This window comes from Emys orbicularis, chromosome 11 (assembly GCF_028017835.1).
Source record: "Emys orbicularis isolate rEmyOrb1 chromosome 11, rEmyOrb1.hap1, whole genome shotgun sequence".
Taxonomy (NCBI): Eukaryota; Metazoa; Chordata; order Testudines; family Emydidae; genus Emys; species Emys orbicularis.
This window is the reverse complement of record NC_088693.1, coordinates 1,033,567-1,060,653: the sequence shown is the minus strand read 5'-3', so window position 1 is coordinate 1,060,653 and position 27,087 is coordinate 1,033,567. Positions and strand designations below refer to the sequence as shown.

General features: G+C 63.0%; 1 protein-coding gene across 1 annotated transcript; it reads right to left on the bottom strand.

Moving 5' to 3' along the window:
• On the bottom strand, window positions 1–26,828 carry DNPEP (aspartyl aminopeptidase). The gene is made up of 15 exons (XM_065413655.1): window positions 26,796–26,828; window positions 26,643–26,724; window positions 24,273–24,361; window positions 23,742–23,855; window positions 21,025–21,150; window positions 20,482–20,612; window positions 19,963–20,047; window positions 19,639–19,746; window positions 12,543–12,620; window positions 12,216–12,299; window positions 8,300–8,460; window positions 8,128–8,167; window positions 7,535–7,636; window positions 1,044–1,211; window positions 1–100 (listed from the first exon to the last, which is right to left on the bottom strand). The coding sequence occupies exons 1-15, from the start codon at window positions 26,826–26,828 to the stop codon at window positions 50–52; spliced, it is 1,452 nt and encodes a 483-aa protein (XP_065269727.1). The 3' UTR covers window positions 1–49.
• Between the last annotated feature and the right edge of the window lie 259 nt (window positions 26,829–27,087).

Below are 27,087 nucleotides of genomic sequence, written 5' to 3'. Positions count from 1 at the left end.
GCACTTTAATAGCCCCCGCGGGCGGCTCAGGCCCCCACGCTGCTCCTGCTCAGTCCACCAGCAGGCCGCGGCTCACCTCCGGGAACAGCCTGAAGAAGCCCTGGAAGAAGGAGAGGCAGAGATCAGGGCTGGGGCCAGGGCAGGGTCAGCCCGGCCAGGGAGCCGCGCGGGGGGTGGGGTGGGGAAGGGGAACAGCTGCTCCAGGTTCAGATATACAAGCGTTACCATGGCAACCAGCTAGTCATTTAGTGCTGGATGATGTTGCCATAGTAACCAATCACTGACTCAAGGCCATGGCAGGTTGCTATGGTAACCATTCAGGGATGAAAGTGGCCAGGGAGGGGCTGGGGTGGGGGTGGGGGTGGGGGGTGGTCAGGGAGAGCAAGGGCAGCAGGACCCGGCTGGATTGTCCACGGAGCGTCAGCACGTGGGTGGGGCGGGGACCCGGGGGCTGCAGGGGACCCCGGCACTTACCCTGAAGCACCCTGAGATGGAAGGGATGCAGGGGGGTAGGGGGGCTCAGTGCAGGGGACCCCTGCTTCTGCTGTCCCCAGAGGTGTAGGGGTGCAGGATGGGGCACGGTCTCACCTGGAAGAGGGTGACACTCTGCAGTCCCTGTAGCTGTAGGGGTGCGGGGGATGGGGGCAGAGGGGTGGGGGGGGATGGGGTGCAGGGCGCGCTCTCACCTGGAAGAGGGTGACACTCTGCAGTCCCTGTAGCTGTAGGGGTGCGGGGGGGATGGGGGCAGAGGGGTGGGGGGGATGGGGTGCAGGGGGTGGGGTGCGGGGGGCGCAGGGCGCGCTCTCACCTGGAAGAGGGTGACACTCTGCAGTCCCTGTAGCTGTAGGGGTGCGGGGGGATGGGGGCAGAGGGGTGGGGGGGGATGGGCTGCAGAGGGTGGGGTGCGGGAGCTGCAGGGTGCAGGGCGCGCTCTCACCTGGAAGAGGGTGACACTCTGCAGTCCCTGTAGCTGTAGGGGTGCAGGGGGATGGGGGCAGAGGGGTGGGGGGGATGGGGTGCAGGGGCGCAGGGCGTGCTCTCACCTGGAAGAGGGTGATGCTCTGCAGCACGCTGGAGGTGCAGCACATCTCGCGGATGGAGTGCATGGCCAGCTGTGGGCAGCCGATGTCCAGGACCCGCAGCCCCAGGCGGGAGGCCAGGATGGGCCCGATGGTGGTGCCGCAGGGCACGTCATTCCGCACCATGAACTCCTGGGATGGGCAGAAGGGCAAGGAAAGGGGTGGGGGGTGGGGTCAGGGGTCAGGACGATGCCCCCAACTCCCCAGCTCCCATCAGCGCCTTGGGGGGCAGCCCCAGACAGGCTGGGCTCCCAGCTAACCACAGCCTTGGCACTCCGCTAACGAGCCCGGATAATGACCCTCGGGGCTCAGTGCAGACCTGATATGCTGGAGCAGATGAGCCCCCAGGGCCCAGCACACGGGCTGTGCGCCCCTCAGCGCTGCCCCCTCCCGCCCCGGGCTCCGGTCTGCCCCAGGGGAGGGGGCAACATTGCAAGGCGGCAGCTTCCAAGCCAGGCAGCCATTCGTTTGGGGGGCTTCCCTGGCCTGCCCTGCTACCCGAGGGACTCGGGCGGGGGGGGGGCACTCAGACCCCTCCTGGTTGCCATGGAAACCCTGGGGCCAATGGTGAGCAAGGCGGGAGGGGATGGCATGGAAGGGGCAGTGCACGGTGAACCTGCCCCTGGGGAACGGGGGGCGTCTGGCCCCATCTCTTCCCTCCCTGCCAGCCCTTGGCCCGGGCTGGGGCGTCCTTTCCCTCGCCCTGCGTTCAGCCCTGGGGATCTCAGCTCGGCAGCCAGCGGCACAGACACCCACGGGCGAGGGGGGTCCCCAAGCCCTGCCGTCCTGCTTGGGGGAGCAAGGGGCGTGCGCCAGCGCCCCCTGCGGACAAGTGTGGGAATGTTCTGGAGCTTGCTGTAGGAACGACCGTGGGGCTGTTCTCCGGCCTGTGCCGGACAGGGGGTCGGATGAGATGGTCACCCAGGTGCCTTCCGGAATATTCCAGCTCTGGGCCTATCTCCTCGGCAGCGCCCCCCCATGGCGGGAAAGAACTGCTGGGCTCCCCAGAACACGGAGATCAGGCCAGGCATTCGGGGGACAGCCGCTGGGGCTGCCTGGGCTGGAACCAGCACCTCTGAACATTGCCGCCTACGGCAAGTTACTGCCCTGCATGCCTCTCTGCAGGCCGAGCTGGAGAAGAAAGGCGGAAGGGTCTGAAGAGAGGCTAGAGCGGCAGGGGAGGCCAGCCGGGCACGGGGGCTCCATCAACAGGAACGAATCCTACAGAAAGTGGAACCAAGCGAATGACTAAGGAGCATGGACCAGCCCACGCCTGAGCCAGACGGGCTGAGCTCACGGAGCAGGGGACATGACAGGCAGCAAGAGGAGGGGCAAGAGAAAGACGAAGGGAAGGGCAGGTCCTCTGCTGAGCGGGGAAGGAGCCAATAACTGGTGCTCAAGAAGCTGAGGTGTTTAATGTCTATTTGGCTTCAGGCGTCACTAGAAAGGTTCACGGTGACCAGACACTCCACACAGTTCCTGTGAGCAGCAAGGGGGAAGGAACGGGCAGGTTAGTGACGATCTGGAGCAGTCGGACGTATTCAGGTCGGCAGGGGCTGTGCCATTCAGCCGAGGTAACTGAAGCAATCGGAACCGTTAGGGACGATCTTTGAAAGCTCCTGGAGAAGGGCAGACACGTAAAAAGGGGGAGGAAGAGAACCCGGGGGGTTACAGACCCATCAGTCTGAGGAAGAGAACCCGGGGGGTTACAGACCCATCAGTCTGAGGAAGAGAACCCGGGGGGTTACAGACCCATCAGTCTGAGGAAGAGAACCCGGGGGGTTACAGACCCATCAGTCTGAGGAAGAGAACCCGGGGGCTTACAGACCCATCAGTCTGAGGAAGAGAACCCGGGGGGTTACAGACCCATCAGTCTGAGGAAGAGAACCCGGGGGGTTACAGACCCATCAGTCTGAGGAAGAGAACCCGGGGGGTTACAGACCCATCAGTCTGAGGAAGAGAACCCGGGGGGTTACAGACCCATCAGTCTGAGGAAGAGAACCCGGGGGGTTACAGACCCATCAGTCTGAGGAAGAGAACCCGGGGGGTTACAGACCCATCAGTCTGAGGAAGAGAACCCGGGGGGTTACAGACCCATCAGTCTGAGGAAGAGAACCCGGGGGGTTACAGACCCATCAGTCTGCGGAAGAGAACCCGGGGGGTTACAGACCCATCAGTCTGCGGAAGAGAACCCGGGGGGTTACAGACCCATCAGTCTGCGGAAGAGAACCCGGGGGGTTACAGACCCATCAGTCTGCGGAAGAGAACCCGGGGGGTTACAGACCCATCAGTCTGAGGAAGAGAACCCGGGGGGTTACAGACCCATCAGTCTGAGGAAGAGAACCCGGGGGGTTACAGACCCATCAGTCTGAGGAAGAGAACCCGGGGGGTTACAGACCCATCAGTCTGAGGAAGAGAACCCGGGGGGTTACAGACCCATCAGTCTGCGGAAGAGAACCCGGGGGGTTACAGACCCATCAGTCTGAGGAAGAGAACCCGGGGGGTTACAGACCCATCAGTCTGAGGAAGAGAACCCGGGGGGTTACAGACCCATCAGTCTGAGGAAGAGAACCCGGGGGGTTACAGACCCATCAGTCTGAGGAAGAGAACCCGGGGGGTTACAGACCCATCAGTCTGCGGAAGAGAACCCGGGGGGTTACAGACCCATCAGTCTGCGGAAGAGAACCCGGGGGGTTACAGACCCATCAGTCTGAGGAAGAGAACCCGGGGGGTTACAGACCCATCAGTCTGAGGAAGAGAACCCGGGGGGTTACAGACCCATCAGTCTGAGGAAGAGAACCCGGGGGGTTACAGACCCATCAGTCTGAGGAAGAGAACCCGGGGGGTTACAGACCCATCAGTCTGAGGAAGAGAACCCGGGGGGTTACAGACCCATCAGTCTGAGGAAGAGAACCCGGGGGGTTACAGACCCATCAGTCTGAGGAAGAGAACCCGGGGGGTTACAGACCCATCAGTCTGAGGAAGAGAACCCGGGGGGTTACAGACCCATCAGTCTGAGGAAGAGAACCCGGGGGGTTACAGACCCATCAGTCTGAGGAAGAGAACCCGGGGGGTTACAGACCCATCAGTCTGAGGAAGAGAACCCGGGGGGTTACAGACCCATCAGTCTGAGGAAGAGAACCCGGGGGGTTACAGACCCATCACTCTGAGGAAGAGAACCCGGGGGGTTACAGACCCATCAGTCTGAGGAAGAGAACCCGGGGGGTTACAGACCCATCAGTCTGAGGAAGAGAACCCGGGGGGTTACAGACCCATCAGTCTGAGGAAGAGAACCCGGGGGGTTACAGACCCATCAGTCTGAGGAAGAGAACCCGGGGGGTTACAGACCCATCAGTCTGAGGAAGAGAACCCGGGGGGTTACAGACCCATCAGTCTGAGGAAGAGAACCCGGGGGGTTACAGACCCATCAGTCTGAGGAAGAGAACCCGGGGGGTTACAGACCCATCAGTCTGAGGAAGAGAACCCGGGGGGTTACAGACCCATCAGTCTGCGGAAGAGAACCCGGGGGGTTACAGACCCATCAGTCTGCGGAAGAGAACCCGGGGGGTTACAGACCCATCAGTCTGAGGAAGAGAACCCGGGGGGTTACAGACCCATCAGTCTGAGGAAGAGAACCCGGGGGGTTACAGACCCATCAGTCTGAGGAAGAGAACCCGGGGGGTTACAGACCCATCAGTCTGAGGAAGAGAACCCGGGGGGTTACAGACCCATCAGTCTGAGGAAGAGAACCCGGGGGGTTACAGACCCATCAGTCTCACTTCCAGACCTGGGGAGATCCTGGAACAAATTATGAAACAATCGGTTTGTCAGCACCCAGCGGCTAATGGGGTTAGAAGGAGCAGCCAGCATGGGTTTGGCAAGAAAATCACGGCAAACAACCTCACTTCCTCCTTTGACAGGGTCACTGGCCCGTGGCTGGGGGGAGCAGTGGACGTGATATATCTGGATGGCAGTAAGGCTTTTGGTACAGTCCCACGTGACATTCTCCTAAACAAACTAAGGCAATGGGTGAAATTCCTATCCGGTGGGTGCACAACTGGCTGAAAGGCCGCACCCTAAGAGTAGTTATCCAGGGTTCATTGTCAAACTGGGAGTGTGTATCTAGTGGGGTTCTGCAGGGGTCAGTCCTGGGTCCGGTATCAGTCAATATTTTCATTCATGACGTGGATAATGGAGTGGCGAGGATGCTTATGAAATGTGCAGACGACCCCAAGCTGGGAGAGGTCACAAGCACTTTGGAGGCAGGATCAGAATCCAAAGCGACCTTGACAATTGAGAACTGGTCTGAAATCAACAAGACGAATTCAATAGAGACAAGTGCAAAGTACCACACTTAGGGAGGCAAACTCAGATGCACAAGTACAAACTGGGGACTAACTGGCTCGGTGGCAGCGCTGCTGGACAGGATCTGGGGGTTACAGTGGATCACAAACTGAAAGTGTGTCAACAAAGCGATGCAGTTGCAAGATCTCCTGAACAGAGGCGTCGTAGGTAAGACCCTGGAGGTAATGGTTCTGCTCTGCTTGGCACGGTGAGGCCGCAGCGGCAGTGCTGTCCCCAGCTCTGCGAGCCGCACGTTACGAGAGATGGGGACAAGTTGGAGGGAGTCCAGTGCACAGCAACAAACCCGATCAAAGGTTTAGAAGCAGATGACTCAAGAGCCTGGACATGCCCAGTGTGGAGAAAGGAAGCCTGGGGGGCCTGCGAACTGGCATCCAGTACGTTGCAGGCTCTTCTAAAGAGATCGGGGATCAGTTGTTCTCTGTGTCCAGTGAAGGCAGGACAAACAGCAATGGGAGGCAGGCAGGGGGACTGAGGTTAGCGACCGGGAAAAGCTTTCCAACGCTCAGGGGAATCATGATCTGGAGCAGGCTCCCAAGGGGGGCTGGGGAATCCCCGTCGTCCGAGCAGGCTGGACAAACCCCTGCCCAGATGCTCCAGGCTCCCTTGGTTCAGTCCCAGAGCAGGGAGTGAGATGTGACGACGTCTCGAGGGCCCCTCTTTGCTGTGATCCTAAGCCTGCCTCTCCCACGCCAACCCAACTGCTGCCAGGTGCCCCAAATATGGTCACCTGTTATCCCAGGGCTGCCCAGCCTCACTGCAGACACCAGCTGGGACCACTGCGCCCCCCAGGGCTGCCAGGCATCACTGCATAAACTGACTAGGAGCACTGAACTCCCATGGCTGCCAGGGGTCACTGCAGACACCAGCTGGGAGCACTGCACCCCCCAGGGCTGCCCGGCTTCAATGCAGACACCGGCTGGGAGCACTGCACCCCCCAGGGCTGCCCGGCCTCAATGCAGACACTGGCTGGGAGCACTGCGCCCCCCAGGGCTGCCAGGGGTCACTGCAGACACCAGCTGGGAGCACTGCGCCCCCTAGGGCTGCCAGGTGACACTGCAGACACCGGCTGGGAGCACTGCGCACCCTAGGGCTGCCAGGCGTCACTGCAGACACTGGCTGGGAGCACTGCGTCCCCCAGGGCTGCCCGGCCTCAATGCAGACACTGGCTGGGAGCACTGCGCCCCCCAGGGCTGCCAGGGGTCACTGCAGACACTGGCTGGGAGCACTGCGCCCCCTAGGGCTGCCCGGCCTCAATGCAGACACTGGCTGGGAGCACTGCACCCCCAGGGCTGCCAGGTGTCACTGCAGACACCAGCAGGGAGCACTGCACCCCCTAGGGCTGCCAGGTGTCACTGCAGACACCGGCTGGGAGCACTGCGCCCCCCAGAGCTGCCAGGCGTCACTGCAGACACCGGAAGGGAGCACTGCACCCCCTAGGGCTGCCAGGCGTCACTGCATAAACTGACTAGGAGCACTGAACTCCCATGGCTGCCAGGGGTCACTGCAGACACCGGCTGGGAGCACTGCGCCCCCCAGGGCTGCCAGGCGTCACTGCAGACACCGGCTGGGAGCACTGCACCCCCAGGGCTGCCAGGTGTCACTGCAGACACCAGCAGGGAGCACTGCGCCCCCCAGGGCTGCCAGGCGTCACTGCAGACACTGGCTGGGAGCACTGCGCCCCCCAGGGCTGCCAGGCGTCACTGCAGACACTGGCTGGGAGCACTGCGCCCCCCAGGGCTGCCAGGCGTCACTGCAGACACTGGCTGGGAGCACTGCGCCCCAAAGGGGAGAACAAAGCCTCCTGCGGGTGTCTGGCCCGGCTGGACTCGTTGCAGGGAGCCACGCAGAGAGCGGGCGTCACCGGTGCCCGAAGGCCCAGTCTGGGAGTCGTGGAAGCCACAGGCCGTCCCTGTGGAAGTGGGGGGGGGGGGGAGGCCTGGGGCCCTCATGGGGCGCTCCTGGGAGGCTGGGCACAGACCAGACCCTGTGGTTCCCTGACATGGAGGTTTCCCAGGCAGGGAGGCCATTCTGCCAGCGACCAGGGGTGTGACCCATACATGGTCCCAGCCCACGAGAACCAGGGCACTTACCTGCAGGGGGACGTCGACACGGCCCGCGATCTCCCGGATCACCGCCTCGGTGACGGCCGTGGAGGCATAGCGCTGGTTACTGTTCACCTTGATCACGGGGCCCTGCGCAAACACCCAGACTCAGCCTGGCGCTGACCCCCAGCTGGGAGGGTGGCGCCCCCTGGCAGCAGGATCTGCCCCAGCTCCCAGCAAAGCTGCCTGCCCTCAGCCTCCCTGAGCAGGGGCGTGGCACTGGTGTCCCGTGACTGGCAGGGATGAGGTCCTTCCCCAACCCTCCAGGGCTCCCGTGCTCCACAGCCCCCCCCCCCCCCCCCCATGGGGCACTGGCTGAGCCACGCACCCGGGAACCCCGCGGGGGCTGGCTCGAGGCTCAGCACAGGCCGACGGGCTCTCTGAGCAGCCTGCAGATGGGGCTTCGCTCCAAGCCGGGATCGGGGCCCCCAGGCAGCTGGCCGGAGCCAGGCGAGCGCTGGGGAAGGGCCCTGGATCCGAAGAGCCTGGCTCTTGGCAGGGGGTGCAGGGAGAGCTCCCCCCCCCAGCCCCCGCCCTGAGGGAGCCCCCAGTCCCAGCTGCTGGGAGGGGGCTGTGCTCACCTTGTGGAAGGCCGGCCGGTGATTCTCCTCATGCTTGTCCCTGCAAGAGAAGCTGAACGTTACTCCTGGGCCGCCCCCAGGCCCCATCTGCTCCCCAGCCAGTCCTGAGCCTAGGGGGCAAACTGCCCTCCCCCCGCGAGGGCTTCACGTGCCGCCCCCCCCGGTCACTCACAGGTAGTTGGGGTGTGCGGCGTGGGCCATGTCGGCGCTGATCAGGTAGGACTTGGCCAGGGCCTCCTCGAAGGCCGTCAGGTTCTGGGGCGTGGCCGAGATGCGGCGCAGCACCAGCTCGGTCAGCAGGGACTCGGCGCCCTGCGCGCTTTCCGACCCCACCTGCAGGGAGGGCCTGGTCAGCGCGGCTGGCAGCAGGGGGGCCTCCCACCCCACCCCCAGGGCAGCCCATTCGCAGCCTGCCCCAGGACCACATGGGAACGACACCCTGTTTCCCCCAGGCTGTTCCTGGCGCCACTTCCCAGCAGAAACCAGATCCCCGCTCCATGGGAACGCGCCTCCCTCTGCGGCTGCAACGCCAGCCTCCTGCTCTGCCTTGGAAAGGGGCTGCAGCCCCCGGCTAGCGCAGCTCCCCCAGCTGCGCCGGTGCTCCTCAATCCTGACCCGCAGCCCCTGCTAGCCCAGCCCTGGGCCCCCCCAACAGCTCTGCCGGTGCCCCTCAATCCCGACCCGCAGCCCCCTGCTAGCCCAGCCCTGGGCCCCCCCACCAGCCCTGCCAGTGCCCCTCAATCCCGACCCTCAGCCCCCTGCTCTCCCAGCCCTGGGCTCCCCCCCCACCAGCTCTTACTGTGCCCCTCAATCCCGGCCTGCAGCCCTTGCTCTCCCAGCCCTGGGCCCCCCCAACAGCTCTGCCAGTGCCCCTCAATCCCGACCCTCAGCCCCCTGCTAGCCCAGCCCTGGGCTCCTCTCACACACAGCTCTGCCAGTGCCCCTCACTCCCGACCCTCAGCCCCCTGCTAGCCCAGCCCTGGGCTCCTCTCACACACAGCTCTGCCAGTGCCCCTCACTCCCGACCCTCAGCCCCCTGCTAGCCCAGCCCTGGGCCCCCCCAACAGCTCTGCCAGTGCCCCTCAATCCCGACCCTCAGCCCCCTGCTAGCCCAGCCCTGGGCTCCCCCCCCACCAGCTCTTACTGTGCCCCTCAATCCCGGCCCGCAGCCCTTGCTCTCCCAGCCCTGGGCTCCCCCCAACAGCTCTGCCGGTGCCCCTCACTCCCGACCCGCAGCCCCTGCTAGCCCAGCCCTGGGCTCCTCTCACACAACTCTGCCGGTGCCCCTCAATCCCGGCCCTCAGCCCCCTGCTCTCCCAGCCCTGGGCTCCCCCCACCAGCCCTGCCAGTGCCCCTCACTCCCGACCCACAGCCCCTGCTAGCCCAGCCCTGGGCTCCCCCCCCACCAGCTCTTACTGTGCCCCTCAATCCCGGCCTGCAGCCCTTGCTCTCCCAGCCCTGGGCTCCCCCCAACAGCTCTGCCGGTGCCCCTCAATCCCGACCCGCAGCCCCCTGCTCTCCCAGCCCTGGGCTCCCCCCACCAGCCCTGCCAGTGCCCCTCACTCCCGACCCACAGCCCCTGCTAGCCCAGCCCTGGGCTCCTCTCACACAACTCTGCCGGTGCCCCTCAATCCCGACCCGCAGCCCCCTGCTAGCCCAGCCCTGGGATCCCCCCGTGACGTTACTGACATGAACTGGGACCATATAGATCATTGTTGCAACCAAGGTCCTGTAGTGGCACCAAATCTTGTATAAAGGGGGTCAAATAAGGTGTCTATGACAAGGTTATGGTTTGCTGGTTATGATGATGTTATCTGGGTGCATGTATCATTTTTGAATTTAAAGTTATAAGTATTGGCTCTAGACTGTCTGTATTTCAAACTTGTGCTGTGCTTCTGGGTGACACCCCAGACAATTTGGCATCAGCTCTGCCTAGCCTGCTTGATGGCCCATTAAGGACCATCAGCGACACAACTGACCCACTGAGAGAAGGCAGATACCTTGTGACTCAGCAAGGCATGCAGGGACAGGCCTATGGACAGAACTGTGTGTGCATAATTAATGAGCCATGCATATTTTTAATTTTTTTGTGCAGAAAAAAGCTTCTGCCAAAATGTTGCTGCAGTTCTGCCTTTTTCCCACCAGAAGGTGCTGTGGCGATAGAACACAGCAGCAGCTCCCGGCCAGCAAGGGAAGAGAAAGAGCCCACCTTCTTCACAGTGGGCCAGGTCAGGAGACAGGGGCTGTGGGGAGACAGACAGCGTGGGGTGCTGGGGGGTGGTCATATAGGGGCTCATAAGGGCTAGTGGGGGAGAACAGACTGGGGCAGGGGCTGAATGGGAGTGGAGGCACAGGGCCACAGGGGGAGGGAGGTACAGGGCTACATGGTGATCAGGGAGGGGGTGCAGAGCTACATAGCGACAGGGGAGTGGCTGGGGGGGCACAGAGACTCATGGGGACAGGGGAGGGGGTACAGGGATACATAGGGACAGAGGTGGCTGAGTGGGGGCACAGAGACACATGGGGACAGGGAGGAGGTACAGAGCTAAATGGGGAGGGGTGCAGGACCACATGGGGACAGGGGCACATGTGCCTGACTGAATGGGAAAGGCTAGGGGTTAGCCAGGGTCTGCATGGGGGAAACTCCCTAACAATCTCTCCCCGCCCCCCCCCAAAAAACCTGTTCCATACTTTTCACACCCATACTCAACAACCCTCCAAGTTCACACCCAGGATCCTTCCCAGCAATTTACTTCCCTCTCCCTCAGCTCCTCCGTTACCCCTGACTCCCCCAAGCCTTTGCACTGCTTCTGAGGGGTGCGGGAAATACGGTTCTGTATTGTAGTTTAAATGAATTATTACACAGAGTCCTGTATTAATATGCCTAGTAAGGAATCTATTTGTCAAAAAACATTTCCTGAATCTTTTTTGTTGTCTGTATTGTTACAGACAGGTATTTTGAAATAAATTACCAAAAATAATTGAAACTGGTGTGATTATATTGTGTTATTTTGACAAATAAAATATGCAGAATTTTAAAATGTGCAGGGAATTTGTAATTTTTTGGCGCAGAATTCCCCCAGGAGTTGTGGGGGGAAGGACGGTTTGCTCTCAGGGAGGCTAAGAGACATCGACGTGAATGTCGCCCGGCTGTCTGAGCAGGGATGGGTCCTTAAAACACCTTGGTGGTGCCTGACCCCAGATCAGTGGGGAATCCCAGAAGACAACGGCAAAGCCAGTCACAGGAAACCGACACCCACAACCTGCGCCCAAGAGAGGGGGGGGATTTCCCCACCTCCCCACAGGCAACATCCTCCAGCTGGAGAACAGAGGCCTGGGGAGGTGTGAGGTGGGGGATCAGAGCTGGCTGCTGGCAGGAGTCGGGGCTCACCTGGACTCTGCCCAAGGAGGCCAGACAGAGATAGACGGAGCCTGAACAATGGGGTTCACTACAGTGGGGCTGGGCTCTGGCTGACCAGAACGGACGATGCTTTAACCTTTAGTTCTCTGGCCTGGTTCAAGGGCTCCCTGGGCTGGTCCAGGTGACTAATAACCCGCCTGTCGGCCGGCGCTGCCTGCGTGTCCCTGCAGACGCTGGCGGAGGGGGCGCTGCCCCCAAGTGATACAAGTCTCCGTCGGGGTCTGTCTCAGGGGGACTCGCTGCCCGGAGCTCACGGGGGGGGAGCAGGGGGGCTGCAGGCCCAGGGGTCCAGCCCCAGGAGGCGGTGAAGCCGTGTGGCTTCCCCTGAAGGCGGAGTGAGACCCCTTGGGAGCCTGTCCACATGCTGGGGCCCTGGCCCTGATCCTGGGGGTCTGGGACACCCAACATGGGGTGAGTGGTGCCTGGGCTATTCCCCTGCTGGTGCAGGGAAAGGCACCGGCAGTGGCTGCACTGGGAATCTCTGGAGGTGGGGGGTGGGGGGGAAAAGAAGCTGGATCTGCCCCTCCCAGTCCCTGCCCCGCTGGGGGGGGTGCTATGCGGTGAAGTGCATGAGGAGGGGGAAGGGCGCAGGTTCCCCCCCCCGCACAATCTCCCCGCCCCTCAGCTCAGTTCTACCTGGGGCACGTCACCGCCCCCCTCCGCTCACCTCCTCGTTGTCGTACAGCGCAATCAGGCGGACGTTGGGCTCCTGGGAGAGGGAGCCGGGAGACTCGCAGGAGCCGATCAGGGCCTGCAGGGAACAGAACATGGGGCTGAGCTGGCGCATTCCTGGGGGCAGAGCCCCCAGAGCCACAGCACCCGCCGAGCGAGCGCCGGGCAAACAGCCCCTCCACCCCGACATGTGCCCAGCCCCGCTGCCGTCCTGCCAGAAGGGGAGTCCCCACAGGGCCCTGCTGATGCCCCGCCCCCCAGAGAGAAGCGCAGAGCAGGGCCGGGGACGACATGACCCCCCAGTGCAGCCCCCCCCACTCACCTGCAGGGCGCAGTAGCAGCTGTGCAGATTGTCCAGGCGGGGGGAGAAGATGAACTCGTCAAAGGCGCCACCTAACGTCTGAAACGAGACGAGCAAACGGGGCCCGTCACCCAGGCTGGGGGAGCTGGCGGAGCTGGGCAGTCCCATCCCAGCAGGGCTCTGGGCCCTGGGCCCCTGCACATACGCACAGAGCCAGATGCTCGGGCGCTGCCCCACCACGCCCTGGGCAAGCACCGCCCTCCGGGAGCAGGGCTGAGGGGTACCGGTGCCCTGGGGAGTCGGCTCCGGCCCCAGCTACACACCGCCTGAGGACTGACCCCAGCCCTACTTGGGGACTGCCCTGGGGCTCTGCTGCAGGGAGTGGGGGGCAGCCTCCGAGGAGGAGGGCACAAGCTGGGGGCTGGCTCGGCTGGGCAGGTGTGGATGAGCCGCGGGTCGTCCAGCCATGCCAGGCTCCCGAGCGCTCTGGGCGACAGCACGGACCGAGCTTTGACCTCCCTAAGAGCTTCCTCTGCTGTGCCCAGGTGACTAACCCCCCGCCGAGGGACAAATCCTGGCTGAGGTGCACCAGTCCCTGAGGAGCGGGGTCCCCAGAAGTGGGGCTCAGGGGAGTGGCCAGCAGGGGGAGCAGCTGATGGGGGCTCGGAGAGCTGTAGGAACCAGGGCAGACGGGGCAGGCTGCCTGGGCCTGGATGACAGGGTTTGCCCAGGGCGGAGGGGCAAACTCCTCTGCCCAGCCACGGCGGCCTGCAGCTCGGGCCCAGAGCGCGAACAATGCGACTGAGCGTCGGAGGGACGCAGCCAGCCAGCTCCTCGGGGCTCCCACCCCAGGCCCAGCACGTGGCCTGTTGGACTCCCCTGGGCGCAGGCACATCTGACCCCCAGAGGAGCGGCAAGGGGTGGGCAGTGGGGTGGAGAGATCCCTTGTCAGACCCGATGTGGTGCAGCCCCGCAAAGGCTGAAGGGTTGTGACCGGGCTAAGGCCCCAAACATGGAGCCATTCGCCCTGCCTCTGGCTCAGAGCCCCGGACAGACCCCGGGGGGGCCGGTCGTTGGGGGTCCCCAGGACATCAGCTCGGACGTCCTCATGGGGAACGACGGGGTCAGGGTACGACAAAGCTCAGCCCCTGTCTCTGCACCAGCCCAGGGTGTGCACCAGAGGGGGGAGTCAGTGAAACGCAGGGAGCGGGAGGGTCCTTCCCCCGGGGGGTAACATGAAGGAAAGAGCCCTGGATCGGGCGGCCCCCCCCCAGCTCCACGGGAGACGTGAGTCACACGGGCGGGCACCGGGGGGGGGGGGGGGGGGGAGGAGCCGAGGGCAGCCCTACACTTCCTGTGCTGCAGCGCCCTGAAGATGCTCCTGCACCAGTGGGAGAGCTGCTGACAGCTAGTGACTCCGCCTCTGCGGGGGGAGGGGGGCTGCTGGGAGCAGCCCCGCCCCCGCCCCAGCTGTCCACCTGGGGGTTCGGTCGCTCGGGGTGGGGAGTTTTCCCAGCCCTGAGCCACGGAGCTAAACCCACGTCTGGTGTAGCCCCAGCCCCAGCCCCCGGCTGAGCGCGGGGAGCTCCCGGCAGGGCAGGGCGACGTGACGAAGTGGGACTGTTCTTAATGTTTCCTCTGAATACTGTGTGAGTGCCTCAGTTTCCCCTATGCATTTCTTAAGTCTCTAGGTGGTGGGGAAAGGCCAGTGTGCATAAATCACTGACACTCTGTCTCCCTGGCAACAAATGGCCAGGGCCCCTTCGCCCCCTGCAAGGAAATAGCTAAAGGTGAACAAAGAGATCAGGTGACCTCCTGGCCCAGGAAAGAGACAAAGCCAGGAGAAGGAGGGGCTGGAGGGGGTTTTCAGAGTTGGAGCTACCTGGGGACTAGGAGTGAAGGCAGGCGTGGGTGTCTGGCTCTCTGAACCCCATAATGGACCCAGCCGAAGGGTCCCGTTCGCCGCTGTACCTACAAGCTCTGTTTTAGACCATGTTCCTGTCATCTAATAAACCTCTGTTTTACTGGCTGGCTGAGAGTCACGTCTGACTGCGAAGTGGGGGGTGCAGAACCTTTGGCTTCCCCAGGACCCCGCCAGGGTGGACTCGCTGTGGGAAGCGCACGGAGGGGCATATGCTGAATGCTCCCAGGAGAGACCCAGGAGGTGAAGCCGTGTGAGCTTCTTGCCCTGAAGACGGTCTGCTCCGAGGGAGAGGAGGCTCCCCAAAGTCCTGACTGGCTTTGTGGGGAGCAGTTCCAGAGCATCGCCCGGGGACTCCGTGACAACTGGTGGCAGCGGTGGGATGTCCGGAACCCCGTGAATGGCGCTTCTTGCAGTAAGTGACTGGGGAGCAGTAAAACAGAGGGGGGACGGTTTCAGGGGGCGATTAACCCCTAGGAGTGTGTGACCAGCGAGGAGGACTGTTGGAGTAACGGGGTCCCCCTGAGGACTGCAGCGAGCAGTCTCAGGGGCGGAGGAGCTTGCCGCTCGACCCTGGGAGACAGAAGGACTTTTGCTGTAACAGGGTTCCCCTGGGGATTGCAGCGAGCGGTCCCGGGGCGGAGGAGTCTAAAGCTCGACCCTGGCAAAGAGGTGGTGACCACGAGAAGGGCTGGCACACTAGGGCTTCTTCCTGGAAACCGTGGGGGAGCTGAGAGCACACAGGCCTGTGAGTCCAAAGCAACTTGGGATCAGCGGAGTGATGGCCTATCACCATCTCCTCAAGAAGGACATTGTGATCCTGTGCAAAAAGAGAGGGTTACGCATTGGGAAGTTCACCAAGGCCCAGTTAATCGTGCAGCTGGAGGACGAGGACCGCTCTAAGGAGCAGATTCCTGACCCAGACGGGGCTACAAGAGGATCTGGGAGCAGCTGAAGTGGTAGCCAGGCATCCCCGAGAGTCTGGTCCCCAACCAGACGGGGGTCTTCACGATCGGGTTCCCCATCAGGGGGTCGGAGACGGATGGGATTGGAGCTGAGTCCGAGAGAGCGAGAGGACCGTGAGAGACAGCGAGAGCCCGAGGAAAAGCTGCAGGAGAAGCAGCAGCAGCATGGACTGGCGATGGTGGAGCGGAGAGGCATAGGGGGCTCCCCAGGGGTGAGTGGGGATAGACCCCGGGCTGCCAGTTCCGCAGGGAGCCTCGACACTAAATTGCTGCCCCTGGTTAAGGACGGGGGGGATGTGGATGCCCACCACACGGCCTTCACGCAGGCGGGTGATTTGAACCAGGGGGACCCTGCGGAAAAGCCCCGGTATCTAGCCCCCTTGCTGGGTCCCAAGGCCATAGACGCCGTCAGCCAGATGGGTGGGGTGGTGGACAGGCTCCCACTCCTGGCCCCGGCCTATATGTCAGCATGGAGTCTCCTGGGCTCAGGCCCCTCGGACCCCCAGTGGGAGCAGAAGGTGGCGGTCAATGGGGGGACATGCCCGGGGTGGCGAGACCCTGGGACAGAGAGAACTGTTGTCAGGCCCCGGGTGGTGCAGCCGCAGATGCTGAGGAGCTGTATGACCTGGGTGAAGGTCCCCGGGATGAAGGCCCTAACCCTGCCTACGGCCCGGATCCCTGTGCAGACCCAGGAGGGGTCGGGCTGGCTGGTCGTTGGGGTTCTCCAGGATATCGGCTGTGAGGTCCTGTTGGGGGGTGACTGTGTCTCTTTGGGACAAGATCCAGGCCCTGGCCCTGTAACGGCCGAGGGTTTGAATTTGAATCCCGCTAACCAATTGGCTAAGAGGGAAATGGTCAGTGAAAATGCAAATGACCTGGCTGGCAGGAGGGAGGGGCTGCTGGGCTCAGAATACCTGCCTATCTGTAACCAGACCCCTGGGGCTGAGTGGGAGGGAGAGATGCTCCCCACCCCCCTGCACACCGGAGAGGGGGCTCATGCTGGCTCTGATGCTGTGACCAGAGCAGAGAGCTCGCTGCCTGCCCCCACTAGGACAACAAGGACAGTGTTGGGCACGGTGGGAGCTGAGACCCCAGGTGAGTGGGGGGACACACAGGCAGGGCAGGTCGGCTGCCAACCAGGCTTGCCTGGTCCAGACGTGCTGCTGGGAAGTGATTACACAGCAGGGAGGGAGCTACCAGGGACAGGGGGGCTGTGACCCCAGGCCCAGCCAGCGAGAGGGAGCAGGTCCCACTCCCTTCCCCAGCAGCTGAATTCCAGACCGAGCTGCAGAGGGATCCCTCCTTGGAGAAGCTGAGGGAACTTGCTGGCCACAGCGCTGCAAACCCCCTTGGGGAAGGCTGCAGGGACAGAGTCCGGTGGGAGAAGGGATTCCTGTTCCGGGAATGGGCTCCCCAAGGGGAAGTAGAACTGTGGGGAATCGGGAGGCAGCTGGTGGTGCTCCAGAAATCCACAGGGTTCTTCCCTTTCGAGCTGCTGTATCGGAGGAAAGTGAGGGGACCCTGGACCTGAAAAGGGAGGATTGGGAGGAGAAGGGGGAAGACCCCTGGGTGGATCTCTTCCCTGAGGTGGGAGCCAATCTCCCCATCAGGTGTTCCCCGTTCAGAGTCACTGGGAAAGCAGCCCAGAACCTGGAGAGAAAGGTCAAGGACATGCTGGCTTTAGATGTGATCCAGCCGTTCAACAGCCCATGGGCCTCACCCGTGGGGCTGGTCCCCAAGGAAGACGGGATGATCTGGTTCTGCAGGGACTATTGGAAGCTTAAAGTCATCACAGTGTCCGATGCCTACCCCACGCCTAGGCCTGGGGAGATTCTAGACAAGCTGAGGGGGATAGAGGACTTGGCCCTGGCGTACATCGATGACATGTGTGTCTTTAGCCAGACCTGGGAGGGACATGTGTCCCAGGTGAAGAGGGTGCTGGGCTGCCTCAAGGAGGCAGGACTGATGGTAAAAGCTGAAAAGTGCAAGGTGGAGATGATCAGAGATTGGCCCATTCCTCAGACCAAAAAACAAGTCCAGGCCTTTATCAGGATGGCGGGGTGCTACCAGAGGTTTGTACCCCACGTTAGATCCCTAGCTGGCCCACCCCTGAGCTATGTGAGAGGGGTAAGCCAGACGAGGTGGTCTGGACTGAGCAGGGCCAGAGGGCTCTCTGTATACTGAAGGAGGCTCTAATCCAGGGCCCAGTAAATCTGGTAAACCCAGGCTTTGCCAAGCCTTTTGCAGTGTTCACCAACGCCTCAGACGCAGGGCTGGGCATGGTGCTAATGCAAGCCGATGCTAAGGGCGGGAGACACCCCACCGGGTACCTGAGCAAGAAACTGCTGCCCTGGGAGCAGAACTATGCGGCCTCAGAGAAGAAATGCCCGGCCATGGTGCAGGCCCTTAGAAAGCTGCAGCTGTATTGTTTTGGGCGGCGTCACATGCAAGGGGCTGATGCCGAGCTGCTGGAGACAGAGACACCTGTTCAGAGGGTGGCAAAGGTCAAGATGGCGGCTCTTAACCAAGGGAGCTCGAATTGCAGCCCTCCAAACTGGAGCGCTGGGAAAAGACCCAATCTCAGTTTAGACCCCAGGGGTATTCGGGTGGCAAAAGGGTACAGGCCACATAAACCTTCCCACATGCAGCCTGCAAACGCCATCAACCACAACAGACCCACGGGTGGGCCTGAAACTGGAATGTCCTGGTGTAACTCCCACCAAGGAATGGGAGAGATGATGGGGCATCCATGGGAACGTTGGTGGGTTCGAACTTCCCCAGGTCACTGGCTAAAGTGACCTCGCTCAGTTCAGTCTCGAAGGGGGGAGAGATGTGACGAAGTGGGACTGTTCTTAATGTTTCCTCTGAATACTGTGAGAGTGCCTCAGTTTCCCCTATGCATTTCTTAAGTCTCTAGGTGGTGGGGAAAGGCCAGTGTGCATAAATCACTGACACTCTGTCTCCCTGGCAACAAATGGCCAGGGCCCCTTCGCCCCCTGCAAGGAAATAGCTAAAGGTGAACAAAGAGATCAGGTGACCTCCTGGCCCAGGAAAGAGACAAAGCCAGGAGAAGGAGGGGCTGGAGGGGGTTTTCAGAGTTGGAGCTACCTGGGGACTAGGAGTGAAGGCAGGCGTGGGTGTCTGGCTCTCTGAACCCCATAATGGACCCAGCCGAAGGGTCCCGTTCGCCGCTGTACCTACAAGCTCTGTTTTAGACCATGTTCCTGTCATCTAATAAACCTCTGTTTTACTGGCTGGCTGAGAGTCACGTCTGACTGCGAAGTGGGGGTGCAGAACCCTTTGGCTTCCCCAGGATCCCGCCAGGGCGGACTCGCTGTGGGAAGCGCACGGAGGGGCATATGCTGAATGCTCCCAGGAGAGACCCAGGAAGGTGAAGCCGTGTGAGCTTCTTGCCCTGGAGACAGTCTGCTCCGAGGGAGAGGAGGCTCCCCAGAGTCCTGACTGGCTTTGTGGGGAGCAGTTCCAGAGCATCGCCCGGGGACTCCATGACAGACGGGTTTGCCCTGCCCAGGGCGGAGAGGCCCCAGCGGGGAGGGACAGAGCGTGGCCAGGGCCAGGGCGGGGTCTCGTACCCGCGGGAAGAGCTGGGAAAACCCAGCCCCCGAGTGGCGGAGTGAAGCTGGCTCCAGTGCAGCCAGCGCTCGGGGGATGGACGAATGCGGCTGTTGCGCTGGGGGGCGACTGCCGGCACCCAGGGGAGAACCCCGCCTGGCACGCAGCTCACGTCTACACGGAAGCACCGCAGCATCTGCAGTGAGACGAGCCCTGTCTGGGCGGACTGAGGACTCGCTAGGGAACTGGCTGAGACCCACCCAGATCAAGGTGGTCGCCAGCCAGACGCCAGGACTTCCCCACCCCTGGGCACCCAGGCTGAGCAAATCCTCCAGCTCCAAACCAACAGACTGGGAGGGGGGAGGCACCCTGTTCCCTCCCCCTCCCAGGGGGTGTCTCAGCTGGACTTGCCCGGGTGCAGCAGGAGTCTGGCGCCCACAGGTCCAGTCTAGGAGACGGGGGAAGGGTGGGCCCTGGGGGGTCTGGCACATCACACCAAGGGACTGACCTAGAGCTGGGGGCATGGCCCCGATCCTGTGGGTCTGTGACAACATGAAGGATGGTCCCTGCCTCCTCCCGACCCGGGCAGCTCCTCACCGGCAGGGCCGGGCCGGGCCGCTCAGCCCTGTGCCAGTCAGCCTGGGTCCTGGGCACTCACCGCTGGCTGCGTATCCGCCAGACACAGCTCCATCTCCACAATCTGCTCCGGCTTCACGCCCAGCTGGGAGCAGAGCAGGGACAGCAGGGCGGGGGCGTGCCGCTCCGTCTGGGGAGAGAGCAGAGCCCCCCAGGGGAGGTGAATGCCCTGCACAGGCCACGAGACCCCCCTCCCCCAGGGCAGCACCGCCCGGCCCCCCGGCTCTCCCAGGAACACTGCAGCTCCTGGCTGGGTTTCCCCCGGCCCACCCAGCAGGGGACACTCGGTGCACAAACCCCCATGGTGGGGAGCTGTGCTCTGACACCCCCAGGGGCCCTGCCTCACCTGGGCATCAGCAGCGCAGGGAGCCCCAGCCTTGGGTGCCCCCTTCTCCAGCTCCTCCTGGATGGTAGTGGCCAGGATGGGCACCCTGCAGGGGAAAGGGCTCGGTCAGTCACCTGGGCATTTCCAACCCGCTCGGCTGCTCCCGCATCCCGGGGGAATCGCCAGAGTGAGCCCCTCCCCGGGCGCACCCTCGCCCTGCTCCCCGGGGGCCCACCAGCCGACTGGCAGAGAAAGGGGTGTCGATGCCCCTGGGAGTGACTGAGGGGGAAGTCCTGCCCCAGGCCTGCCATCCACCCGCCCATCTCTGTGCCCGCCACGGTACCCTGTGCCTCGCAGGCAGCCCCCCAGACCTGACAGCATGTGCCCCAGGGACACCTGGGCTGTGAGCCGGCTGGGGAGGGCCCCGCCACACAGCCCGCGGGAGGCCTCTTGGCACACAGCCGGGCCAGGCCCCTGGGGAGAGCACGGGGAACGTTAGCGCCCAGGCTCTGGCATGGGATGGGGACTCTCAGGGCTCACAGGTGCTGCTCCGTGTTGGGCCCAAAGCTCTCGTTAACGCTGCGCTGCAGGTGGATGGCCAGGTGGGGGATGCGCAGGACGGGCCGCTCCACCCACACCAGCCGCTGCTCCAGCCGCCCCGCAGCCAGGTCCTGAAACAAAGCGGGGAAGGCGGGTCAGCGAGCCCTTCCCAGGGACCTCCCCTGTCCCCACCCACAGGAGTCAGCCCTCGTCCAGGGGAAGGACAGGCCTGGCCCCCAGCAATCCACGGGGTGAGGGTCTCTGCCTGCCTGGGGTGTTCCCTTTGCACCTGCCCCCCCAGCCGCCCACCATGTGGGGTGAAGAGGGCGGCAGCGCAGGACCCCCACCCCCATATCCCTGCAGACGGGGGAGGTGTGTGTTCCACGCGCGGGATAGGGAGTCGGAACCTGCTGACTTCCGAGGGGGAGTGTGGGTGCGACGGACGGACGGACAGACTCTAGGATCCGGGACCCGTGGACGGGAGCAGATCCCACCATGAGCTGAGAGCTGCAGACATGGAGCTGCGGGCCAGGCCAGACTCACCTTTACGATCACCCGCCCGGCCACAGTCAGGTCCCGGTCGAACCAGGTGCTCCAAATCCCACCTCCATAGGTCTCCACGCCCACCTGCACCAGGCCCACCTGGCCTCTCTTGGAGCGACGCTTCACCTGTGTGAGAGCAGCAGCAGGTCACCAGCCAGCGAGGCCGGGCTCTGCCCACGAACAAGCACCTCCGGCTCAGCCACAGCCACCCGGGCACCGGCAGCAGCAGCGGGGAGGCCACCAAGGACAGGGCTCCGGGGGGGGGAGAGGGGGGGAGGGATGACGACACAGACACATGAAGCCAGGCCCTGGGGGTGGGAGAGCGAGGTTCCTTGAGATCCCGCCTGTGACGTTATGAGTGTGATATAATATCTCATTGAAAGGTGACAGGGCCAGAAAGAGTTAATCAACTCCCAGACTGACCTGACCCATGGCCCAACTTTAGAGGAAGATCTGTAAATGAACAAAGCTTTGAAATGCAGCCAGCATTGTTAGATGTAGAAGGGTAGGTGTTTGCTCAGGGCTTGTGATGTAAGCAAACAAGTCTTGTCTATTGCTATAGCTTTGATTCAAAGATCAAAAAAGGAATATTAACATTTAGGAAGACACTTGAGGGAAATAGTATTATTGTCTCTATGTGGGGGGAGGGACAGCTGACCTGCCTGGCAATTGGTAGCCTGCTGGGCAGCTGCCGCACAGGGAACTTAGGGGAGCGGGGAGCTGATGGGGGGGCTGCCGGTCCACCCTGGTTCCAAGCCCCCACCAGCTAGCTGCAACAGGCTGCTCTTTCTGCAAGCAGCGGACAAAGCAGGCGGCTGCCAAACGACGTTAGAAGGGAGCATTGCACAACTTTAAACGAGCATGTTCCCTAATTGATCAGCAACGTAACAACGAAACAACGTTAACCGGTGCGACTCTAAGTGAGGAGTTACTGTACAAGCTCACCTCTGCAATGTACCTGAACCTCAAGAATTGAATTCAAGTCTGTCTGTATATTGATCTTTTAACCAGCACTCACTCTCTTTTCTTTTGTAATAAATTTTAGTTTAGTTAATAAGAATTGGCTATAGCGTGTATTTTGGGTAAGATCTAAGTTATCATTGATCCTGGGTATGTGGCTGATCCTTTGGGGTTGGAAGAACCTTTTCTTTTATATGATGAGATAAGATTTTCAGTAATCATCATCATATCTGACACGTGTGTCTGGACGGAGGCCTGAGGCTGGGCACTTTAAGGGAACTGCGTTGTTTGGACTTCTGAGTAACCAGTGAGGTAATACAGGAGCTGTTCTGTGCTGGTTGGTAAATCTAAGCATTGGAATAACCACCCGAGTTTGGGGTTTGTCTGCCCCGGTCTGTTTGCAGTTCACCCTGAGTCAGTGACCTCAGCTGGCTCCCACGGGCGGCATCGTGACACTGCCCCACAGCAATCCCAGCCTGGGCAAGGCCTCGGAGCCTGGCAGGGCAGGGGGCGCTCCAGGGGGCTGGGGGAAGGAATCCAGACAGAGGCCAGGGAGTGCTCCGGGCAGGGCCAGGCGGAGCGGGTGATGGGGCAGGCAAGGAGGGAGCCCCAGGGGAACTGGGTCAGGTCAGGCTGGACACGCCCCAGAGGAACCAGCATGGGTCAGGTTGGGCTGGACGCGCCCCAGGGGAACCAGCGCAGGTCGGGTCGGACGTGCCCCAGGGGAACCAGCGCAGGTCGGGTCGGACGTGCCCCAGGGGAACCAGCGCAGGTCGGGTCGGGTTGGACGCGCCCCAGGGGAACCAGCGCAGGTCGGGTCGGGTTGGACGCGCCCCAGGGGAACCAGCGCAGGTCGGGTCGGGTTGGACGCGCCCCAGGGGAACCAGCGCAGGTCGGGTCGGGTTGGACGTGCCCCAGGGGAACCAGCGCAGGTCGGGTCGGACGTGCCCCAGGGGAACCAGCGCAGGTCGGGTCGGACGTGCCCCAGGGGAACCAGCGCAGGTCGGGTCGGGTTGGACGCGCCCCAGGGGAACCAGCGCAGGTCGGGTCGGGTTGGACGCGCCCCAGGGGAACCAGCGCAGGTCGGGTCGGGTTGGACGCGCCCCAGGGGAACCAGCGCAGGTCGGGTCGGGTTGGACGCGCCCCAGGGGAACCAGCGCAGGTCGGGTCGGGTTGGACGCGCCCCAGGGGAACCAGCGCAGGTCGGGTCGGGTTGGACGCGCCCCAGGGGAACCAGCGCAGGTCGGGTCGGGTTGGACGCGCCCCAGGGGAACCAGCGCAGGTCGGGTCGGGTTGGACGCGCCCCAGGGGAACCAGCGCAGGTCGGGTCGGGTTGGACGCGCCCCAGGGGAACCAGCGCAGGTCGGGTCGGGTTGGACGCGCCCCAGGGGAACCAGCGCAGGTCGGGTCGGGTTGGACGCGCCCCAGGGGAACCAGCGCAGGTCGGGTCGGGTTGGACGCGCCCCAGGGGAACCAGCGCAGGTCGGGTCGGGTTGGACGCGCCCCAGGGGAACCAGCGCAGGTCGGGTCGGACGCGCCCCAGGGGAACCAGCGCAGGTCGGGTCAGGTTGGACGCGCCCCAGGGGAACCAGCGCAGGTCGGGTCGGACGTGCCCCAGGGGAACCAGCGCAGGTCGGGTCGGGTTGGACGCGCCCCAGGGGAACCAGCACAGGTCGGGTCGGGCTGGACGCGTCCCAAGGGAACCAGCGCGGGTCCAGAGGAGGCAGCCGGAGTCCCGGGTGCGAGGGGTCCCTCACCCTGAGGCAGGGGCTGTCCGTGTGGGCGCCGATCAGACTGAAGCCGTTGCCAGGCTGGTACCGGCCCCCGACGGCGAAGGCGATGAGGGTGGAGTAGTTCCGGGTCAGGAAGTACTGAGAGAAAAGGTTTCAGAGTAGTAGCCGTGTTAGTCTGTATCCGCAAAAAGAACAGGAGTACTTGTGGCACCTTAGAGACTAACACAGTTATTTGAGCATAAGCTTTTGTGGGCTAAACCCCACTTCATCAGATGCATGCTGTAGCCCACGAAAGCTTATGCTCAAATAACCGTGTTAGTCTCTAAGGTGCCACAAGTACTCCTGTTCTTTTTGAGAGAAAAGGGGAGAGGCAGCAGTGGCAGCGCCTGAGCCCATCCCCTCGGCATCGGGGCCAGGACCCCCTCGGCCCTTTCCTGGGGGTGGGGAGAAGTCGGGCCCACACCACCAAGCTGCCCCCTCCCCCCACAAATGCACTGTGCCCCCAAAGAGCACCCCATGTCCCCAGCCCGTGCCCCAGGCAGCCCCCTGCCCTACCTTGTGCTCGGGCTGGATGTCCCAGTGCTCCGCCTCCTTCAGCTCCCGGAACCCTGCCTGCAGCAGGCGGCTCCGGCACTCGGCAACCACTGCGGGGAACCACACAAACCGTCTGTACCCCAAAGCAACACCCTGCCCCCCAGATTTCCCGTGGTGATAGGATGATGAGGTGTTTGGTACAAAGTCGGCCTTGGGAGGTGTCATTTTAAAAGGCTTGATCTGTTGCCCATTAATCTCCCGTTGGATTGTACGTGCTGTCATGGTATCTGGAGTTAGAATTGTATCTGGGTGAGTCACTGAACCATGCCGTGGGGTTAAAAACATCCACCAGCAGCCTTTCAGGTACAGCAATAAAAAGGCCAACCGGTGTTGATGGCCCACGGAGGGGAACACACACTCACAGGGCGCACCCCAGGAACTGGGTCCCGTGGAAACCTGTCGGAGAGAGCACTACACAACGGGGACTGTTGGACTCAGAGCAAAGGATCTTTCCAGCAAGCTGGAAGAAGCCATAAAAGGGGGGAAGCGACATCATCACTGGCCTCACTCCCCCCTCCCCAACTCAGCTCCTGGGAAGAAGTCTGGAAAACCAAGGACTGCATGGGGGAGGGGGTCCCAGGCGGGGGGAGGGGGTCCCAGCCTGTGTATGGAAGACTGGTGAGCTGGTTGTACCAGCAGCACGAGACACTGCTTGGTGCACATCCTGTCTAGTTTAGAACATGTAGCTTGCGGTTTGGTTTCTTACGTAACCACTCTGATCTGTCCACTTATTGCTTAGAATCACTTCAAATCGACCTTTCTGTCGTTAATAAATGGGTTTTGTGTTGTACCTAAGACAGGGCGCTGTTTGAAGCGCAAAGGGAAATCTGCTCAGGAAGAGGGGCTGGCGTGTGACCTCTCCACATGGCGGGGGGGTGGACAGGGTCATAACGCACACTGGCCAGGCGCCTGCCCAGGGCCGGCTGGTGCAGCTCTGGGGTGCAGGGCTGGGAAGCTGGGGGGACTGGCGGGGGCCGCTCTAATGAGGGTTCCTGAGTGCGTAGAAGCATTCCTGTCACTCAGCTGAGTGCGTGGCTGCGTGAGTGCAGGATCTGGAGGGGTCTGCAGCTCGTCCCAGCAGCACAGTAGGAGAGGGAGTCCAGGCTGGTGAGGCAGAGGGCTCAGCGGTACCCCAGTTCCAGGCTGCACCCCGGGGAAGTCCGTCACAACGGGCGGCATGGAGACTGAGCCCCACCCCCGGCCCAAGCCAGCCCCTCACCCACTAAGGGCCAGTGGGCACCGACCACAGGAAAGTGCTTCTGCTCCTTGCCAGGGTGCTGTGCCCGAGCGGGTCTGAGAAGGGTCCATGCAGAGCAGTGCATTGGCATCGCAGCCCCCGCCCCCCTGCACCATCCCTGCTCGGCCCCCCAGCCCCACTGTCTGGAGGGCAGGGATTTCGCAGACCCCCCAGTCGGGGTGAGAGCTCCCGAATGGGGCAGGCAGTTAAGAGGGCAGCTCCCCCCACAGCGCCTGGCTCGGGTGCCAAGCACCTGGGGAGTTGGCCTGGCCTGTGCTGATAAGAGTCCAGGAGGGGACTTTGCTCCGGGGCAGGGAGTGAGGAGGAAGGAGGTGGCAGCCCCCCCACCCCCCCGGATCCTCATGCACTCAGCAGGGCTGGGCAGCTGGCCCTCCTGGCTTGCAATTCCCAACCTGCTCTGTCACCAAACCTTCCCCCCCCCCCGCCCCGAATTGCACACCGGGGGGGGGGGGGGCAGGGGAACTCCGCACGCTGCAGCGTCCCGCAGGCTTCTGATAAACAAGTGGGGACGCTGGCTCCTTGCAGCCCTACCGCGTCCCCTGCCTGGCTGCCAGCGGGCGCGAAGCTCCTGGATGCAGGCCCAGGCTCCGGGCAGGGGGAGAGGTCAGCTGGGAGGGCGGGGGCAGCATGGGGCAGGAGAACAGACGTCGGGACTCCAGCGTGCGGAGGGAGCTGTGCCAGGGCAGTGTGAAAAACAGGCCCGGTGCCCAGGAGCTGGGTGTGGGCAGCGATATCCCGGGGTTAACACCCTGGTGAGCTGGTGCCCTCCCAGCCTGGCCAGTATGTCCCCCCACCACACCCCACCAGCTGGGGAGTCTCTGCTACCCGCCCCCGCCCCATGGGAATACAGGTTTGAGCCGGGAGGGGGCGAAGGGACCCCGGAGGGGTGCGGGTAGGGCACTGCACTGTGGGGTGGCTGGGTGTTGCTGTCCAGCTCCAACAGGCCCTGCCAGGGGGCAGCGCCAGGGCAGCTCTCTGTGGACGTGGTGAAAACCCGGACAGGGCAGGAGCTGCAGGCTCAGGGGGCTGCAAACCCCTTTCCCCCAGGCCCCCCCGGCCCCCCAGCCCCTTACCATGGTACGGGGAGGGGCCCCGATTCACAAAATTCAGCAACTTCTGGGCCGCCGCCTGCACCGAGTCTTTGGCCACAGCCGCCTGGTGGGCAAAGGGGCGCGTTACTGTGGCAAACAGAGACGGAGGGACCCCCTCCCCGGCCCCCCACTCACTGGCGAGGCGATACCGTGCTCACACAGCCCCATGGCGCACAGCCCCAAGGCGGCCCCCCGAGCGCATCGCCCACGGACTCACCCCCAAACCGAGAGCTCAGTGGCACCGATGGGTACGGAATCAACCTCATCCGAACGGCAGGCCGTGCCCAGCCCGAGCCCCCCTGTGACCCCCCCGGGGCAGCGCCTGGCCGTACCCAGCCCGACCCCCCTGTGACCCCCCCCCGGGGCAGCGCCTGGCCGTGCCCAGCCCGAGCCCCCCTGTGACCCCCCCGGGGCAGCGCCTGGCCGT